Here is a 21,920-nt window from a genome sequence, read left to right as displayed (position 1 = left end):
AGCGGAGGAGGTGGTCTCTCTGACATCACGGTACTCTGAAGCATCAGGCTCCAAGATCAATCAGGAAAAGAGTGAAGTTTTTTGGATGGGCAAGGAAGGTGAGGGTTTTGATCTCCCGGACACCTTTCCAGTGCCCCAGGAAAAAATTAAGATATTAGGCATTGAATTTGGACCTGCCGATTATGGCCTCAAAAATTGGGAAGGCAGGCTGGAAGTTGCCAATACTAAGGTGGTCAGCTGGAAGAGATGGAAGTTATCTCTGAGGGAAAGGGTTGATCTGATTAAGACTTACCTGATACCGATCTTCTTGTATGTCAGCCCTGTCTGCATCTTGCCAGTGTCTCTCTATGCTAGGATCTATAGTGTGTTCTTCCAGATGCTGTGGGGGAACAGACTGAACCCCATCAAGAAGAATGTCACCTATCTATCCAGGAGGGAGGGTGGCTTAGGTATGGTCAACCCCGTTCTTTTCTTTTCACTGCTATTTCTCAAGTTTAACATCGGTAGTATGCTTGCAGTGGAACCTCCTGGATGGGCAGGCATGTTTAGATCTTGGTTTAGGCCTTTTCTGCGACTTTGGGAAGAAGGTGGCCAAGTGAAGAATCTCAGGGGTCATCGTGGTCAGCTCCCAGCCTATGTCGCTCCGTGTCTGAAGTTGCTGCGGCAGTGGCGACTGTCGGCTGAAGATCTCAGATCCGCTCCGAGGAAAGTCCTTATGAGCCGAGTCTTGAGCGAAGTCTTTCATGACCCACTGGCCTTAAGGGATTGCCCAGGCCCAATCTTGAGGGAAGGGTTAAGACTGATTAATTTGGCTAGAGTCCCCCTTAAATTCAGGGATCTGGCCTGGTTGTGCTTCCACGGGAGGCTCTATGTTCGGGGCAATTTGAAATTCCGCAGTGGGATGGATCGTGGTTGTCCTCGGGAGGAATGTACAGGTGAGGAGGAGACTATGGACCATTTTCTGCTTCGTTGCCCTTTTAACATAGAGGTATACAAACAGGTTGGGCGGGCCCTCTGTGTTCCTTTCCTCTCCAGGCTGGGTTATGCTGAGTGGGTGTACGGAGCATTCAATACTGGTGGGGGCTTTTGTTTGGATACACTTTTTTTAGTTAGTTTAGTAGTCCGTTATTACACATGGAACGCACGGTGTCAGGTCACCCTTCGGCGTAAAATCCTTCCTGTTCAGGTGGTGGTGTGTGACATTCTGCATGAGGTGGGGAAGATTCGGGCGCTTGAGAGAGACAAGTGGGGTCAGAGGGCTTGGCTGAAGGCGTGGAGGGGTTTCAAGCCTCCCTGACTGCCAGGAGTCTCTTTCCCGGGTGTGGCTTTCTGTCTCTTATCACCCTAGATTTTTTCTTAATGCTCAGTTTTTGATAAATGGCTGCATACATAGGTGATGGGTTGTGCCTCTTAGGCCCTCTCTGCTGCTTTATGTAAATAGTTTTCTAAGAATGTTGGAAGTGGATTATGTATATATTGTATATATTCTGCACATGGATGTGAATTCCTTTGTTTTTTTCTGTTGGAATATTGTACTATAGTTCTGTTTTTTACTTTTGTATAAAATATGTTGCTTGATTCTTTTCAATAAAAGATCAATAGTGCCCCATCATTGGTGTCAGTGGGAGGAATAGTGCCCCATCATTGGTGTCAGTGGGAGGAATAGTGTCCCATCATTGGTGTCAGTGGGAGGAATAGTGCCCCATCATTGGTGTCAGTGGGAGGAATAGTGCCCCATCATTGGTGTCAGTGGGAGGAATAGTGTCCCATCATTGGTATCAGTGGGAGGAATAGTGCCCCATCATTGGTATCAGTGGGAGGAATAGTGCCCCATCATTGGTGTCAGTGGGATGAATAGTGTCCCATCATTGGTATCAGTGGGATGAATAGTGTCCCATCATTGGTATCAGTGGGATGAATAGTGTCCCATCATTGGTATCAGTGGGAGGAATAGTGTTCCATCATTGGTATCAGTGGGAGGAATAGTGCCCCATCATTGGTATCAGTGGGAGGAATAGTGCCCCACCATTGGTGTCAGTGGGATGAATAGTGTCCCATCATTGGTATCAGTGGGATGAATAGTGTCCCATCATTGGTATCAGTGGGAGGAATTATACCCTTTTGTTGGTGTCAATGGAAGGAATGGTGTCCCGAGGGCAGGATAAAGGAAAACAAAGGGCCACATCTGGCCCCAGGGCCACAGTGGTTTAGAGGCTGATGTGTTTTTGCTCTTTTCTCCTTTCTAGGGATCTGGAGGGGAATGAGATAGAGACAATCCACAACTCTGTGTTTCAGGAGTGTATAACGGTTCTGTAAGTATATCCCGGGCACTCCAGTTTAGTTTCTTTTCACAATAAATAAACATGCATGAAGGGATTCTTTCTGTTCCCCCAAGAATGTGGACAAGGAGCTTTCTGTCATAGAAAAGGGTGTGAATACTTATGTACATGGGATTTTTTTTCCTTTTTTAATACATTTTTAAAAATTTCCAACAAACTTCTTTCACGTTGTCATTATGGGGGATTGTTTGTAGAATTTTGAGGAAAATAATAAATGTATTCCATTTTGAAATAAGAATGTAACATAACAACATGTGGAAGAAGTCAACACTTTCCGGATGCTCTGTAAGGAATCTGGACACGCCATGTTTTGGCACATTATCGCACGTGCGTTAAAATGCAACATTGTAATTGGTCCCTGAATATGGGACACTTCTCCGAGGGTGAGGATCCATTATGTGGGATTATTATCTATGGAGAACAGTAGAGAAGCTGGGAACGGTTCTAATCCCAGGAGGCATGCAGAGATAACGATGACATACATGGAATGTTGGCTGAGCGCAGAGGACACATTGATGATACTTTTACATATGAGTGATGTGTGTTTAGCTGGTAAGTGGCCGTCACAATACACACAGCCAATAATTCCCAACCAGGAGCATAAATTTACTACAATGCATCGCAGCAGGCTGCACGTATAATTCCTGGCTTTAGAACAATATTTATACTACGCATTTAAGTGTTTGTATAAGAAACATACAGATCGTTATATCGGCCTCTGCAAGACGCGGCGAAGTGAAGGCATAAATGGAGGTATTTATTAACCACTTAAGGACCGGGCCTATATCTGACACATGTTGTTCACAAGTTAAAATCAGGATTTTTTTGCTAGAAAATTACTTAGAACCCCCAAATATTTCATTTGTGTGTGTGTATATATATATATATATATATATTACCTTCAACCCCTGCCTGGACCTGACTACTCTCTTGCCTGCCACCTGCCTTTGACATTTACCTGGACCTGCCTACCCTCTTGCCTGCCTTTCACCTCTGCCTGGACCTGACTGCTCTCTTGCCTGAAACCTGTCTTTGGCATCTACCTGTACCTGACTATTCTTTTGCCTGTCATCTTCCTTTGACATCTACCTGGATCTGACTACTCTCTTGACTGCGTTCGACCTCTGCCTGGACCTGACTACTCTCTTGTCTGCCTCCTGACCTCAACCCCGGCCTGGACCTGACTGCTCTCTTGCCTGCAACCTGTCTTTGACATCTACCTAGACATAATTATTCTTTTGTCTGCCACCTTCCTTTGACATCTACCTAGACCTGACTAAACTCTTGCCTGCGTTCGACCTCGGCCTGGATCTGACTGCTCTCTTGCCTGCCTCCTGACGTCAACCTCTGCCTGGACCTGTCTACTCTCTTGCCTGCCTCCTGACCTCAACCTCGGCCTGGACCTGACTGCTCTCTTGTCTGCCTCCTGACCTCAACCTCGGCCTGGACCTGTCTACTCTCTTGCCTGCCTCCTGACCTCAACCTCGGCCTGGACCTGACTGCTCTCTTGTCTGCCTCCTGACCTCAACCTCGGCCTGGACCTGTCTACTCTCTTGCCTGCCTCCTGACCTCAACCTCAAGCTGGACCTGACTGCTCTATTGCCTGCCTCTTGACCTCAAACTCTGCCTGGACCTGTCTACTCTCTTGCCTGTCTCCTGATCTCAACCTCGGCCTGGACCTGTCTACTCTCTTGCCTGCCTCCTGACCTCAACCTCGGCCTGGACCTGACTGCTCTCTTGTCTGCCTCCTGACCTCAACCTCGGCCTGGACCTGTCTACTCTCTTGCCTGCCTCCTGATCTCAACCTCAAGCTGGACCTGACTGCTCTCTTGCCTGCCTCTTGACCTCAAACTCTGCCTGGACCTGACTACTCTTGCCGGCCACCTGCCTTTGACCTCTGCCTGGATATGACTACTCTCTTCCATTCCTCCTGACCTTAACCTCTGCCTGAACCTGATTACTTTCTTGCCTGCCACCTGCCTTTGAGATCTACCTGGACCTGACTACTCTCCTGCCTGCCTTCGCCCTTTGCCTGGACCTGACTACTCTCTTGCCTGCCACCTGCCTTTGACATCTTCTTGGACCTGACTGCTCTCTTGCCTGCCTCCTGACCTCAACCTCTCCCTGGACCGGACTACTCTTTTGTCTGCCACCTTCCTCTGACCTCTACCTGGATCCAGGGGCTAACTGGCAACTTTCGGCCCAGGGGGCAAGTATAAACCAGAGGCCCATGGTGCAGTGACTCGGCCCCCCCTCCCACTCTCCCTCTTCCCAGCCTCCTCCTGTCCCCCATTCCAGGCTAAAGCTCTGCTCCAGGTACTCTCCACTCACTGGCCCGAATCCGGATTCCCGACCTGGTCAGCAGGGGGCAGTTGGGGAGAGCTGGGACAACTCGGTCGGGCTGCCTGGGGGAGGAGAGTCTCCAGTGGGGCATGGAACTGGCCTCTGCTCAGACACAGTGTATACCATCCATGCTAAGGGGGGAAGGTTTGTGCTCTGTCCTTGTCTTTATCCCGTACTCAGTAGGTCAGCTGTGGGGACTTTTTACTGCTCTTCACCAGGAATCCTTTAGGCATGTCTGTGGCAGAAGCGGTGCAGAATTTTTTGGAGCATCAGAGCGGCCCGGGAGGAAATTGCCCCCCTGGCCCAGTCTTCCCTGCCTGGATCCGACTGCTCTCTTGCCTGTCTTCGACCTCTGCCTGGACCTGACTGCTCTCTTGCCTATCTTTGCCCTCTGCCTGGACCTATCTACTCTCTTGCCTGTGGTTTTCTTCTGAACTCTACCTGGACCTGACTCCTCCCTTGCCTGCCTCCTGTCTATGACCGTTTTGTGTACAGTCCCCACACTGTAACCATTCTGTTTAATCTACCCCCTTGGGGCAATCCTGAGGGCCACGACTTTTTGAAACTGCAGTGAAGAAAACCAGGATCATAAGGGTTTTTGGCCTCTCCTCCATCAGGAGCTCTGGTGAAGACCACCTGCTACTTAGACTCCATGCCTTGGGTGAGCCCGAGGGGAACCATAACATTACCCGCCAGGATCCTTCCAGCTTTCAGTCCAAAACACCCTTTAACATTACAAAGCCTTAATGAAGGGAAGCCCTGATTTTTGTGATATAAGTCTAAATAAGATTAAATCTGGACTCAATACCATCTGATATTGGCGCTTTCCTCCTTGCACACCAAGTTTCTGCATGGAAAGTTGTAGAATATTGTGCTGAGTAGAATGGTACAGAGAATACTTAAAGGATGGCCAGATCTTGTAGTCATCCACGACACCCGTCACCACATCTGGATGCCAAGCACCTTAGCTAGTACATCTGGGTGACCTCTCCTTTGATCACTTACATAGTTCTTTTACATAGTAGTTGAGGTTAAATAAAGACAATAGACCATCCAGTTCAACTCGTAATCATCTCTCATACCCCTGAATATTCTGATCCTTGAGATGTACATCTAAGTGTCTTTTGAAAGCCACCATACTTCCCGCAGAAACCACCTCTTGTGGTAGAGAATTCCACAATCTTGTAGACCTAACAGTTAAAAACCCCCTGCGTTGCCTGAGGTCAAAACGCTTCTCCTCTAATGGCATTGTATGCCCTCGAGTTCTCATGCAATCCTTGCGACTGGATAGCTTTTTTTCTATGCTGAGATCCCCATTGAGGTATTTATAAATTGCTATCATGTCCCCTCTCAGGCGTCTCTTCTCCAGGGAGAATAAATTAAGCGATTGCAGACGCTCTTCATAATTAAGGTCCTCCAATCCTCCACCTGTTTTCCTAATTTCAGAAAGTACTGGTGCTTTTATCACCCATGGATCTAGGAGTCTTCTCCTCCTTCATCCTACATACAGAGATATTTCGGAGAGGTGCAGTGTTGGACCATTCCCACAGCCAGACCCTTTTTCTTCTCACAACTGCTTTATATCTTCGTAAAACTGTCAGAGCAAACCGCGGCTCTCCTCTCCACCAATTTATACACAAACCCGTGTTTATCATTGCCTTCTCTGGACAGTATTTCCCTGACACGGATATAATTAGTAACTGAAATTACTTTCTTGATGTAAACCAAATTACCTCATTTGAAAGACAGTCAATCCTAATGATGTCTTCCATGGAAAAAATGTAAAAAATGTTTTTTAAAAAAAAAAGCGAAGAGGGACGAGTTTACGAAAAGCAGCGGACACTTTGCTTTTGATAAATAGTTGCGGAGTCTGTCCATCAGGTCATGGATATAATGGGAACGCAGATAATCTTCCCATTCATGTAGAGTTAGAGTGGATGTAAACCATGACCGAGTGACATTTCCTTCGTTCGGTCTTCTGCGTATAACCGTCTTTTTCACGAAATTCTTGTTTTTTCGCCTTTATTTAATTTTTTTACTCTTTGTTACATCTCAGTGCTGCTAATATCCTGCGCCCTCTTTTGTGAAGCTGCATTCACACCTGAGCGTAGCGTCTTTGAGCGTTTTTTTTTTGCACAATTTTGGTGTGTTTTTATACATGACTTATGTGATTTTTTTTACAGCATTTTTGAGCTTTGACGTTTTTTTATTAACCAATAGAGAAAACTATTCTCTGTTGCTTCATTTGCTGCTAGGCATTTCAGCTTTTTTCAGCTTTTCCATTAGCTTTTATTTATTTTTTTATTATTATTGTTAATTTATTATTATTTATTATTTTATTTATTTTTTTATTATTATTAATTTATTATTTTTTATTTTCGTTTGGGTAAGGGGTTAGAGTTAGGTTAGGGTTAAGATTAGGAGTTGGGGTTAGGGTATATATAATTTTTTTTTTTTTTTTTTGTTAGGGTGTCAATAATGCTACCAATAATAATAATTATACATTTAATAAATGTAAAATAAATACAAAAATAATCATAAATAATACATATTAAATACATTCATTAAAAATGAGTACTAAGTATTAATAAATAATTAACCTCTAACATAACCAGTTCCCGACCTCCGCCGTAGTTTTATTGCGGCAGGCTGGCTTTCCTGCGCAAACCAACGTAGTTTTTTTATTTTTTACTCTTTGTTACATCTCAGTCCTGCTAATCTCATGAACCCCCTTTTTTTTAAGCCACATGCACTCCAGTGAAGCTGCATTCACACCTGAGCGTAGCGTCTTTGAGCGTTTTTTTTTTTTTTGCACAATTTTGGTGTGTTTTTATACACGACTTATGTAATTTTTTTACAGCATTTTTGAGCTTTGACGTTTTTTTTATTAACCAATAGAGAAAACTATTATATGTTGTTTCATTTGTTGCTAGGCATTTCAGCTTTTTTAGCTTTTCCATTATCTTTTATTTCTTTTTTATTATTATTTATTATTTTATTTATTTTTTTATTACTATTAACTTATTATTTTTTATTTTCATTTGGGTAAGGGGTTAGGTTAGGGTTAAAAATAGGAGTTGGGGTTAGGGTATAATATAATTATTATTTTTTTTTGTTTGTTTAGGGTGTCAATAATACTACCAGTAATAATAATTGTAAATTTAATAAATGTAAAATAAATACACAAATAAAAATAATCATAAATAATACATATTAAATACATTCATTAAAAATGAGTACTAAGTATTAATAATTAACCCCTAACATGACCGGTTCCCGACCGCTCGCCGCAGTTTTACGGCGGCAGGCTGGCTTTCCTGCGCGAACCGACGTAGCTTTTTTTTTATTTTTTACTCTTTGTTACATCTCAGTGCTGCTAATCTCCTGCGCCCTCTCTTTTTTTAAGCCACATACACTCCAGTGAGGCTGCATTCACACCTGAGCGTATCGTCTTTGAGCGTTTTTTTTTTTTCTATTTTTGCACGTTTTGGCGCGTTTTATGTGCGACTTACGCATTTTTTTACATAGTTTTTGCGCTTTGACGTTTTTTTATTAGCCAATAGAGGAAACTATTATCTGTTGTATCATTTGTTGCTAGGCATTTCAGCTTTTTTAGCTTTTCCATTAGCTTTTATTTCTTTTATTATTATTATTAATTTATTAATTATTTATTTTAGTTCGGGTAAGGGGTTAGATTTAGGTCAGGGTTAAGATTAGGAGTTGGGGTAAGTATCATTTTTTATTTTATTTTATTTTTTTGTTAGGGTGTCAATAATACTACCACTAAAACTAATAATAATAAGTATAAATGAATAAATAAATGTAAAATAAATACACAAATAAATAAAAATATATGTATGCCTGGTGCTTACTGACGTGTGTGGGGGGAGGGGATTGTGTGACACAGATCACAGGTTCAGCTATGCTGAATCCTGTAATCTGTCCCTGCCTGTCAGAGGAGATCCGCCCGCTTTGTTTACACAAGCGGGCGGATTTCCTCACTCGATCCCCGACGATCAGGGAAGAGCAGCGGTGATCACCGCCTCTCCTTCCCTGGCCTGACTCCCGCTGTGTCTGAATACAGCGGGAGCGAGCCTCTGGTGGCACGCGAGCGCCGCCCACAAGTGGAGGAGTCCAGCGACGTAGGTCTACGTCGCTGGACGATAATGAGCCACTTTGCCGCAGTACCAGCTCAGTGAGCGGTCGCAAGTGGTTAAAGGGTGTGCTCCTAATCTCAGCTTGTTATCTGTATAAAAGACACCTGTCCACAGAAGCAATCAATCAGATTCCAATCTCTCCACCATGGCCAAGACCAAAGAGCTGTCCAAGGATGTCAGGGAGAAGATTGTAGACCTACACAAGGCTGGAATAGGCTACAAGACCATCGCCAAGCAGCTTGGTGAGAGGGTGACAACAGTTGGTGCAATTTATTAGCAAATGAAAAAAACACAAAACAACTGTCAGTCTCCCTCGGTCTGGGGCTCCATGGAAGATCTCACCTCGTGGAGTTTCAATGATGATGAGAACGGTGAGGAATCAGCCCAGAACTACACAGGAGAATCTTGTCAATGATCTCCAGGCAGCTGGGACCATAGTCACCAAGAAAACAATTGGTAACACTACGCTGTGAAGGACTGAAATCCTGCAGTGACCGCAAGTTCCCCCTGCTCCAGAAATCACATGTACAGGACTGTCTGAAGTTTGCTAATGAACATCTGAATGATTCAGAGGAGAACTGGGTGAAAGTGTTGTGGTCAGATGAGACCCAAATCGAGCTCTTTGGCATCAACTCAACTCGCCGTGTTTGGAGGAGGAGGAAAGCTGCCTATGACCCCAAGAACTCCATCCCCCACCGTCACACATGGAGGTGGAAACATTATGCTTTGGGGGGGCGTTACTCTCATAAGGGGACAGGACAACTTTACTGAATGAGAAAGGGATCATGGACGGGACCATGTATACCGTCAAATCTTTGGTGAGAACCTCCTTCCCTCAGCCAGGGCATTGAAAATGGGGCGTGGATGGGTTTTCCAGCATGACAATGACCCAAAACACACGGCCAAGGCAACAAAGGAGTGGCTCATCAAGAAGAAGCACATTAAGGTCCTGGAGTGGCCTTAGCCAGTCTCCAGACCTTAATCCCATAGAAAATTAGGTGGAGGGAGGCGAAGGTTCGAGTTACCAAACATCAGCCTTGAAACCTTAAGGACTTGGAGAGGATCTGCAAGGAGGAGTGGGGACAAAATCCATCCTGGTGGCCAACTAGAAGAAATGTCTGACCTCTGTGAATGCCAGCAAGGGTTTCTCCACCAACTACTAAGTCATGTAGTTGTGCCCCCCCCCCCCCCAGATTTCAGTTGCATTACAAAGCAAACATTCCAGTATATAGTGTACATTCAGATACTATACATTAATAATAGATACGTGAGCACAATATATTCAAATATGTACAAAGTATCAAGACAGGTAAATGAAGATCAATTCTGTAGAACTGAGAAAAAAAAAAAGAGGGGGGAGGGGTGTTAACACCGGAAGTGAATCTGATTTGTGTGGTATATATCGGATTAGTGTGATATCTCTCTGAAATGGCATAACTAGAACCCTTAGGGTCCCAGTGCAGGAAACCATAAAGGGCTCCCTAGGCCGGAGCCCCTCCCTCTGAGCCAGGGGCGTAACTACAGGGGTTGCAATTGCAATTGGGCCCCATTCTCCGGGGGGCCTGTGCGGCTCCCCTGTACACATGGATAGGAGGGACGGCGGGGGCAGCATGTAGAGAAATCACTCTCCTGTCCTCCTGTTTCCTCCTGTAGCTGCAGGAGGAAAATGGAGGAGATTGGTTCCTCTGTATGCTGCCCCCGCCACTCCTCCTATCCAGTTCACTTGTGTTCTGCTGTCTCTGGGCCCCTGTGTGCTCCCCTGGTTCAGACTGTGCCCCTCCCCTCTCCTGCTGTCTCCTGCAGGGGATGTGTCACAATAGAGAACCAGGAAGGGGTCGGTGAATATGTAATTTACCAGCTCCTTCTTTTTCTGAATGGACAGAGTCATAGTCAGTGACACTGTAAAAAAATAAAATAAAATGATAAAAAATAATACAATTAAAATACCAAAAAAATAGAAACTACTGACACCAGTGGGTGAACTTCCAGGATCGCAAAGGTCTCACTTGCAACTGGGCCCTGGCATTCCACCACCATTGGGAGGCCCCAAGATGGCAGGAAGGGGGCCCATTGCAGAACTTGTGAAAGGGTCCCAGGATCAGTGGGAAGAGCCCCAGGCTTGAAGGGAAGGGCCCTGGCCAGGAGTTCGCGGAGCCCTTCGTGGTTTTTTGCATCGGAGCCCTGAAGGTCCTAGTTAGGCCTCTGCTCTGAGCGCAAGTGCGACCTTTGTGACCCTGGAAGTTCCGCCACTGGTGTCAGTATTTTTTTTTTTTTAATTTTTACTTTTTTTACAACCATTTTTTTTTCATTATTTTTTACATTTTTTTTTAGGAGCCCCATTGGGGGGCTTTGGTGAGATATCAGGGAGTCTAAACAGACCTTCTGATGTTTCACCTTTAAGACAGAGAAAGGAGATTGAGAACACAGCCCTCAAGCTCCTTCTCTGCAGCCTCAGCTGCACAGAATGAACGAACAGGAATAGCTCTTTACAGAGGCTTCCTGTTCATTCAAAAACTCAAGCAAAATAAACAGTTTACTATGTTTCAGTTATGAATGGGCAGAGTCAGTGATCAGTAGGGATCACTGACTCTCCTTTCAGAAGAGGAAGTGTCATTTACCGGCCCCTTCCATCCTGACAGATCCCCCGCAGCATCTGGCGGGAGAGGAGAGAGGGAACACCTAAAAGCTGAGGGGAAGAGGGGGGCTGGAGAGCACATAGAGGGCAGCAGAAAGATGCTTGATAGGAGGAGCGGTGGGGTGGGCGACTGCATATAGAGGAATCGATATCTCCATTTTCCTCCTGAAGCCACTAAATGCCCGCTCCTCCTCCCCTCCCTCTCACAGGCATTCAACAACTGCAGGAGGAAAATGGAGAGACCGGTTCCATTTATAGGCAGCCGTCCCTGCCGTTCCTCTGATCCAGGTGATAAGGGGGGCCGCAGTGCCCCCTGCAGCATGGGGCCGGGTTGTGATTGTGACCCCTTAGGTACACCCTTGTCTTTCTGTTAAAAAGCTATTGGGGGGGTTCCTAACGTTCCTATCATAACGTGATCTTTAATTTTCTCCCCTCTAGAGTCCTACGCCGAAACAAGATACAGGAAATCCAGAACAAAGCATTGACTCAAATGCCCAAGCTGGTGGACCTGTGAGTTATTCTTTTCTTAATGACTTTGTACAATTTTGCTTTGTTCACAGCCGGTTCAGGAAAATACAAAGATATACCTATGCTAATTTGAACCCCAATATAGGATGGTAAGCTGGGTGCTCTTTTCTCCTAATTTTGGATGGAGTGTGGAAGGGTTAAAGCTCCAGTCAGATATATATTGTTGCCCGTGTCCCCTCTGAGAGGTTCACCCTCTCGAATTGTCCTGTGACCATTGTCACTGCTAGTGCTGATCTAAGGTTCAAGCCAGATGTGTGGGAAACTGACACATGATAGTAGGCCACCAGCCAAACCAGCTGTGACCAAGGAATCACCTCTTGTTCTGGTGACAACCGTTGGATTTTCCATAATTTTGACTGGTGATGAGCTAAGATTTAAGCGGAAATCACCGGAAACGACTACTTGTTCGGTTGACAACAGTTGGATATCCCATGGATTTGACTAATCATGAGCTAACGTTTAGGCCAAACTCAATGGAAACTGTCACATGGTAGCAGGCCACACCATCAGCTGTGGCCCTGGAATTCCCCACCCCGCAGCCACATGCAACAAAGAGGCTGCGATGCTGATGATATCATTGACCCAATAAGGCCACATGGTCAATGACGTTGTCCAAATTTGGCCATGTGGCCATAGGTCAATGATGTCACCAGCATCCCCGCCCCTGTTACATGTGGCTGCGGGGTGGGGAATTCCACAGCCACAGCTGACTGGGAGGCCTGCTACCATGTGACAGTTTCCATTGAGTTTGGCCTAAACCTTGGGTAATCCCATGGATTTGACTAATCATGAGCTAACGTTTAGGCCAAACTCAATGGAAACTGTCACATGGTAGCAGGCCACCCAATCAGCTGTGGCCCTGTAATTCCCCACCCTGCAGCCACATGTAACAAAGAGGCTGTGATATATTGAAGACATCATTGACCTAATAAGGCCACATGGTCAATGACGTTGTCCAAATTTGGCCATGTGGCTATATTAGGTCAATGATGTCACCAGCATCCCCGCCCCTGTTACATGTAGCTGCAGGGTGGGGAATTCCACGACCACAGCTGATTGGGTGGCCTGCTACCATGTGACTTTGAGTTTGGCCTAAACGTTCGATCATCATTAGTCAAATCCATGGGATATCCAACAGTTGTCAACAGAACAAGTAGTGACAGGAAACCTTCCAACAGGGACAGCGTTTTTATCTAAGAGGGGGGATTCTCCTCACTGTAATATATTTCCTTTAACTTCCTGTTGCATCTCCAGGCCAGGAAGCGAAGGGAATTTTCCCCAATGGGACACAATAATGGGAATAACCATGGGAAAAAAATACTCTGCCCTGCTTTACAACTGAGCTCTGGGATAAGCAAATATTGTTTAAATACAAGAGTCATGTCCTATTTGCACCATGTTAACGGGTAACATGTAACATGGTGGAAAAGGTGGAGGCAGCCTTTATTCTGTTTATATATTGCCTTCCCCCCTTATTAATTTTCATTAACGCAAACTTATTGTTTGATGGAACATCTAACTGTCTATTATGTTACCTTGTCCATAAACAGAGACCTTTCTGTTAACCAGATGGAGACTCTTCCCCCGTCACTGTTCGCCAACCTGCAAGAACTTCAACAGCTGTGAGTGTCGTTCTTATGTCGCCTTTAATCATTCACTATATGGCCAAAAATATGTGAACCCCCTTCTAATAAATGACTTCTGGTGGCCCCAGTGAAGGGTTCAGGTAATACTCCATCACACAAAGATATAGTAAAAAATTGTGTTCTCCAAACCTTGTGGTAACAGTTTGGGGAAGACGGTTTAGACAAGAGGTTCCCAACCTCAGTCCTCAAGTACCCCCAACAAGTCATGTTTTCAGGATTTGCTGTACTTGAGAACTGAAGTTGGGAGCCACTATTTAAGACAACTGTGCTCTTCCAACCTTGTGGTAACAGCTTTGTGAAGACCCTTTTTTGTTCCAGCATGACTGTGCCCCCCCCCCCTGTACAAATCCAGCTTCATAAAGACATGGTGTGACCAGTTTGGTGTGGAGGAACTTGAGTGTCCTACACAGAACCCTGACCTCAACCCTACTGAACACCTTTGGGAGGAATTAAATTGTGATCCAGGTCTTCTAATCCAAAATCAGTGTTTGACTGCTCAAATCCCAACAGACACCCTCCAAGATCTTGTGGAAAGTCTTCTTAGATGAGTGGAGTAGTGGTGTATTTAGGTTTTGTGCTGTCCTTAGCCTGACTAAACTCGTGCACCCCCCTAATTTAAATATGAGCCACCCTTTCCTGTCAAGGCCATACCCCTTCCTGTTTAAGACCCACCCAGTCATCTTCGTATGAGGACAGAGGGATGCCATGGGAGGAGGCAAAGGGACTCCATGGGAGGGGTCAAGTTCCTCCACCCCAAACTCGCTCATCCATGTCTTTATGGACCTTGCTTTGTGCACTGGTCCAAATCATTGGTGGAGGGGGTTATGGTAAGGGGTTATCAACAGGAAGGAGACATCTCCAAACTGTTCCCACAAAGTTGGGAGCGTGAAATTGTCCAAAATGTCTTGGTATGTTGACACCTTGAGAGTTTCCTTCATTGGAAGGAGCCAAGTCCAACCCCTAAAAAACATTTTTAGGGGTTGGGCTTGGCTCCTTCCAGTGAAGGGAAATCTTAAGGTGTCCGAATACCAAGATATTTTAGACAAATTCACGCTTCCAACTTTGTTGGAACAGTTTGGGGATGGCCTCCTTCCTGTTCAAACATGACTGTGCACCAGTGCACAAAGCAAGGTCCATAAAGACATGGATGAGCGCGTTTGGGGTTGAGGAACTTGACTGGCCTGCGCAGAGTCCTGACCTCGACCTCAAGCATACCTTTGGGATGAATTAGAGCAGAGACTACGAGCCAGGCCTTCTTGTCTCTAACCATTCCCATAGCCTTGTATGTCAGTATGCTAGACGTCTCCATGTCTGATAGTCTGTAGGACAGTAGTTATTGTACTATGTGGATGTTTATTTATCATATTTGTTTTTTTTTTAGGAACATATCCTTCAATCCCTTAAATTCTATTCCATATAACCAGTTTGATATGTTGCCCAGCCTGCAATCTTTGTAAGTATCTTGCTTTTCCATGATACCGATGTCAATGTGTAAATAATATTTGATCTGTAGAATCTTCTAAAAATTTGTCTGTTAAAGCAAAGGTTTTTAGCTAGGGGTATCAAAATTTCTTGGGAGTATTGGAATCAAATGATGGGGGTATGGAACCAAATGATGGGGTTTTGAGAACCAAATGATGGGGGTTTTGAGAACCAAATGATGGAGGTATGAGAACCAAATGATGGGGGAAGGGGAACCAAATGATGTGAGTATGAGAGCCAAATGATGGGGGATTGGGAACCAAATGATGGGGGAATGGGAACCAAATGACGGGGGAATGGGAACCAAATGATGGGGGAATGGGAACCAAATGGTGGGGGTATGAGAACCAAGTGATGGGGGTATAAGAACCAAATGACGTGGGGATGGGAAACAAATGATGGGGGTATGAGAACCAAATGATGGGGGTATGAGAACCAAATGCTGGAGGTATGAGAGCCAAATGATGGAGGTATGAGAGCCAAATGATGGAGGTATGAGAGCCAAATGATGGAGGTATGAGAACCAAATGATGGGGGTATGAGAACCAAATGATGGAGGTATGAGAGCCAAATGATGGAGGTATGAGAGCCAAATGATGGAGGTATGAGAACCAAATGATGGAGGTATGAGAACCAAATGATGGGGGTTATGGGAACCAAATGATGGAGGTATGAGAACCAAATAATGTGGGTATATGAACCAAATGGTGGGGGTATGAGAACCAAGTGATGGGGGTATAAGAACCAAATGATGTGGGGATGGGAACCACATGATGTGGGGATGGGAACCAAATGATGGGGGTTATGAGAACCAAATGATGGGGGTTATGAGAACCAAATGATGGGGGTTATGAGAACCAAATGATGGGGGTTATGAGAACCAAATGATGGAGGTATGAGAACCAAATGATGTGGGTATAGGAAACAAACAATGGAGGTATGAGAACCAAATGATGGGGGTATGAGAACCAAATAGTGGGGGTATGATAACCAAATGATGGGGGAATGAGATCCAAATGATGGGGGTTATGAGAACCAAATAGTGGGGATATGAGAATCAAGTGATGGGGGGGTATAAGAACCAAATGATGTGAGGATGGAAATTACGTGATGGGGCTATGAGAACCAAATGATGAGTGTATGTGAACCAAATAATGGGGGTATGGGAACCAAATGATAGGGGTATGGGAACTGAGTGATGGGGGGGGGGGGAGTAGAAGAACTAAATGATGGGGGTATGGGAATTAAATGATGGTGGTATGAGAACCAAATGATGGGGGTTTGTGAACCATTTATGAGAACCGAATAGTAGGGGGTTGAACCAAGTGACGGGGGTATGAGAACCAAGTGACGGGGGTAGGAGAACCAAGTGACAGGGGTTGGAGAACCAAGTGATGGGGGAATGGGAACCAAATGATGTGAGTATGAGAGCCAAATGATGGGGGAATGATGGGGGAATGGGAACCATCTTTACGTAGAGCAACAATTCTTTTTTTCAGATCCTCAGAGAGTTCTTTGCCATGAGGTGCCATGTTGAACTTCCAGTGACCAGTATGAGAGAGTGAGAGCGATAACACCACATTTAACACACCTGCTCCCCATTCACACCTAACACTAACGAGTCACATGACACCGGGGAGGGAAAATGGCTAATTGGGCCCAATTTGGACATTGTCACTTAGGGGTGTAATCACTTTTGTTGCCAGTGGTTTAGACATTAATGGCTGTGTGTTGAGTTATTTTGAGGGGACAGCAAATTTACACTGTTATACAAGCTGTACACTCACTACTTTACATTGTAGCAAAGTGTCATTTCTTCAGTGTTGTCACATGAAAAGATAGAATAAAATATTTACAGAAATGTGTGGGGTGTACTTACTTTTGTGAGATTCTGTACAATCTTTGCTGTGTATCTGGAATTTCACATGTCTAGCCGTGAAATGAATTCTGACACACGTTAATAATTTGCATGTCTATCCCATCACAGTTCATTAAAACCTGACGTTTGTTATTTTAAAAAAAAAATCCTCCCATAATAATTATTTAATTTGTGTTTTTCATCTCACCTTTATTACAGTATTCTCTTTATTTAAGAAGAGATTTTATATATACAGTGCCTTGAAAAAGTATTCATACCCCTTGAAATTTTCCAAATTTTTGTCATGTTACAACCAAAAACGTAAATGTATTTTATTGGAGTTTTATGTGATAGACCGACACAAAGTGGCACATAATTGTGAAGTGGAAGGAAAATGATACAAATAAATCTGTGAAAAGTGTGGGGGGGGGGCATTGTTGCTCTACATAAAGATGGCCTAGGCTATAAGAAGATTGCCAAGACCCTGAAACTGAGCTGCAGCACGGTGGCCAAGACCATACAGCGGTGTAACAGGACAGGTTCCACTCAGAACAGGCCTCGCCATGGTCAACCATAGAAGTTGAGTGCCGTGCTCAGCGTCATATCCAGAGGTTGTCTTTGGGAAATAGAGGTATGAGTGCTGCCAGCATTGCTGCAGAGGTTGAAGGGGTGGGGGGTCAGCCTGTTAATGCTCAGACCAGGGTATAGACTGCATTTCATGTGAAAGATAAATGGGGATGAAGGCTCTGTTCTATCATTTTTGCGTACCATCTCATACGTTTACATTCCTTTCTTCACAGGATCATGGAGGGCATAGAGATCCCCAACATCAGTAACCGCATGTTCTCTAAAATGGCCAATCTGTCTCACATGTAAGTACAAGATAAGAATAAAGCAAATCTAACCTCCGACATATTTTTATGTGAACTCCATGCATGCTCAGTAATGTGTAAGTGTACAATAGGTATGGCCAAAACTCTGTGAACCCCCCTCCAAACGATGGAGTTCAGGAGTCTCCAGTGAAGGGTCCTGGTAATCCTCCATCATACAAAGACATTGTAGACAATTGTGCTCTTCCAATTTTGTGGTAACAGTTTGGTGAAGACCCTTTTCTGTTCCAGCATGATTGTCCCTCTATGTACAAAGCCAGCTCCATAAAGACATGGTGTGACCAGTGTGGTGCGGAGGAACTCGAATGTCCTGCACAGAGCCCTGACATCATCCCTACTGAACACCTTTGGGATGAATTGGAACACCGATTGTGAGACCGCTTCATACTAATTCCCATGGTTCTGGAATGGGCTGTCCAACAAGCTTATATAGGTGTGATGGGATGAATTGAAACACTGATTGCTTCAGTTTCTTTTCTCCCCAAAAAGATGGCGTCATCTTTGGTCAGGCAATTAATTCCTGGACTAAGTAGCTGGCCCAGGGATAATACAACCTTCAAAGTTCTGGTGCTCTTGTCTTCTGTTGTCCTTGTGTATACCTGGTGTTTATCAAAGATTTTGCTGTTGCCCTCACTTTGCCAGCCTCAGATGACATCATTCTTTCAGTTGCTCCTCTGATTGGTCAGTAGAAGAAAGCGTATTGACTGTAGAGATTGTGCGTAGATGCTGTATGAAATGATTGGGGCTCAAGGACAGCTTTTCTTCACTGATAAAAGATGCATTTTGTAAACGATGCTTTTAAAGGAATTGATGTATAAAGCAATTGCTTTAATGACAGCTAATTAGGTTCTATTAAAAAAAAATATATACAGTATATCACAAAAGTAAGTACATCCCTCACATTTCTGTACATATTTTATTCTTTTCATGTGACAACACTGAAGAAATGACACTTTGCTACAATGTAAAGTAGTGAGTGTACAGCTTGTATAACAGTGTAAATTTGCTGTCCCCTCAAAATAACTCAACACACAGCCATTAATGTCTAAACCGCTGGCAACAAAAGTCAGTACACCCCTAAGAGACAATGTCCAAATTGGGCCCAAAGTGTCAATATTTTGTGTGGCCACCATTATTTTCCAGCACTGCCTTAACCCTCTTGGGCATGGAGTTCACCAGAGCTTCACAGGTTGCCACTGGAGTCCTCTTCCCCTCCTCCATGATGACATCACAGAGCTGGTGGATGTTAGAGACCTTGCACTCTTCCACCTTCTGTTTGAGGATGCCCCACAGATTCTCAATAGGGTTTAGGTCTGGAGACATGATTGGCCAGTCCATCACCTTTACCCTCAGCTTCTTTAGCAAGGCAGTGGTCGTCTTGGAGGTGTGTTTGGGGTCGCTATGTTGGAATATTGCCCTGCGGCCCAGTCTCTGAAGGGAGGGGATCATGCTCTGCTTCAGTATGTCACAGTACATGTTGGCATTCATGGTTCCCTCAATGAACTGTAGCTCCCCAGTGCCAGCAGCACTCATGCAGCCCCAGACCATGACTCTCCCACCACCATGCTTGACTGTAGGCAAGACACACTTGTCTTTGTACTCCTCACCTGGTAGCCGCCACACACGCCTGACACCATCTGAACCAAATAAGTTTACCTTGGTCATTTTTGTATTCAACCCCCCCCCCCCTCGGAGTCAGTACTTTGTAGAACCCCCTTTCCCTGCAATTACAGCTGCAAGTCTTTTGGGGACGTCTTTGCTTTTAGGCCAAAAAGTTCAATTTTGGTCTCTTCTGACCAGAGCTCCTTCTTCCACATGGCTTCTCCCAAACTGCAGGACTTCTTATGGCTTTCTTCCACCAATGGCTTTCTTCTTCTCACTCTTCCATAAAGGGCAGATTTGTGGAGCGCATGACTAATAGTTGTCCTGTGGACAGATTCTCCCACCTGAGCTGTGGATCTCTGCATCTCCTCCAGAGTTCCCATGGGCCTCTTGGCTGCTTCTCTGATGAATGCTCTCCTTGCCTGGCCGGTCAGTTTAGGTGGACGGCCATGTCTTAGTAGGGTTGCAGTTGTGCCATACTCTTTCCATTTTCCCATGATGGATTGAACAGCGCTCCGTGAGATGGTCAAAGCATGGGATATTTTTTTTTTAACCTAACCCTGCTTTACACTTCGCCTGTCAGTTTATCCCTGACCTGTCTGGTGTGTTCCTTGGCCTTCATGATGCTGTTTGTTCACTAAGGTTCTCTAACAAACCTCTGAGGGCTTCACAGAACAGCTGCATTTATACTGAGATTAAATGACACACAGGTGGTCTTGGTTCTACACGATTATAGAAAGAGAAATATTATAATAACAAAAATGCCCAGTGCTATTTCAGTTCATCCTCATTTTTTTTTTAACAAGGAATATAGTTTATAATAAAATATAATTAGAAAAAATTGCTAGCGTTGGATACTTTGTTTCAGTTTATGAATGAAAGAAATTGAAATGTTAATGATGGAAAGTTTTGCACAGAAGTACGACCCCCCCGGCTTCTTCTTCTCCGGGTTCATTGTAATGGTGGGTGAGGGTAGGCACACAGCCGAAGACACTGTCAGAAAAGTCAACGAGATTTTCTCGGTAATTATTTACAAAGTGACACGGGCTTCATTTAATAAACGCACCGTATAATCACGCTAATCTCGGCACAATTTTTTCCGGCTGACACTCATTATTTTTCCTTGACCACAGAAATTTGCAGTCAGATATAATAGACACGAATTATTGCAGCTCTGTATTCATTAATAAATCATTCCAGGCTCATTCACACTTGTGAGCACAATAATGCCTTTACCACAACACCAGCAACAGGTCTGCGTTATGTGTGGTGCGTTACAATGCCATTTATTAGTTAATGGCACCAGGGGCTTTCTGTCTCAAGGAATAGGTGCGGGTTCTCCCCCCTTCTGAGTTACCCCTTGTCTCCATCCCTACCCACCTCTGAGCACCATCCCTTAGTTCAACCCACTACCCACCTCTGAGCAATGTCACTTAGTTCCACCCTCTACCCACCTCTGAGCACTGTCCCTTAGTTCCACCACCCCACCCACCTCTGAGCACTGTCCCTTCATTCTACCCACCTCTAAACACTGTCCCTTAGTTCCACCCTCTGCCCACTTCTGAATACTGTACCTTAGTTCCACCCTCTGCCCACCTCCGGGCACCGTCCCTTAGTTCCACCCTCTACTCACCTCTGACAACCATCTCTTAATTCCACCCTCTACCCACCTCTGAGCACTGTCACTTACTTCCACCCCCCACCCACCTGTGAGCACTGTCCTTTAGTTTCACCCTCTACTCACCTCTAAATTATACCTTAGTTCCACCCCTACACAGCTCTGAGCACTGTCCTTTAGCTCCACCCTCTACCCACCTCTGAGCACTGTCCCTTAGTTCCACCCCCCCCCGCCCACCTTTAAACCCTGTCCCTTAGTTCCACCACCCCACCCACCTCTGAGCACTGTCCCTTCATTCTACCCACCTCTAAACACTGTCCCTTAGTTCCACCCTCTGCCCACTTCTGAATACTGTCCCTCAGTTCCACCCTCTGCCCACCTCTGAGCACCATACCTTAGTTCTAACCCCCCCCACCCACCTCTGAGCACCGTCCCTTAGTGCCAACCTCTATTCACCTCTCAGCACCGTCCCTTAGTTCCACCCTCTACTCACCTCTGACCACCATCTCTTAATTCCACCCTCTACCCACCTCTGAGCACCACCCCTTAGTTCCACCCCTACACACCTCTGAGCACCGTTCCTTAGTTCAACCCTCTACCCACCTCTGAGCACTGTTCCTTAGTTCCACCCTCTACACACCTCTGAGCACCATCCCTTCCACCCTCTACCCACCTCTGAGCACCCACCGTCCCTTAGTTCCACCCACTACCCACCTCTGAGCACTGTCCCTTAATTTCACCATCTAATCAACTCTGAGCATTGTTCCTTAGATCCACCCTCTACTCACTTCTGAGCACCATCCCTTAGTTACACCCTCTACC

The 21,920-nt window shown here is 45.1% G+C and overlaps 1 protein-coding gene across 2 annotated transcripts in view; it reads left to right on the top strand.

Moving 5' to 3' along the window:
• LOC309560030 (relaxin receptor 1-like) overlaps positions 1 to 21,920 on the top strand; it is a 269,217-nt gene that overhangs the window by 187,624 nt on the left and 59,673 nt on the right. For both annotated transcript variants that reach the window (XM_082263532.1, XM_082263531.1), the window contains 5 exons: positions 2,247 to 2,312; positions 11,913 to 11,984; positions 13,553 to 13,624; positions 15,030 to 15,101; positions 17,789 to 17,860. In XM_082263532.1, coding sequence (XP_082119658.1) covers positions 2,247 to 2,312; positions 11,913 to 11,984; positions 13,553 to 13,624; positions 15,030 to 15,101; positions 17,789 to 17,860 — 354 coding nt within the window. The remainder of the gene's footprint in view (positions 1 to 2,246; positions 2,313 to 11,912; positions 11,985 to 13,552; positions 13,625 to 15,029; positions 15,102 to 17,788; positions 17,861 to 21,920) is intronic.

Source organism: Pelophylax lessonae (genome assembly GCF_965119305.1).
Source record: "Pelophylax lessonae genome assembly, chromosome: 7".
In the NCBI taxonomy this organism is placed as follows: domain Eukaryota; kingdom Metazoa; phylum Chordata; class Amphibia; order Anura; family Ranidae; genus Pelophylax; species Pelophylax lessonae.
The sequence above is the reverse complement of the archived record's forward strand: the minus strand, read 5'-3'. Positions and strand labels throughout refer to the sequence as shown.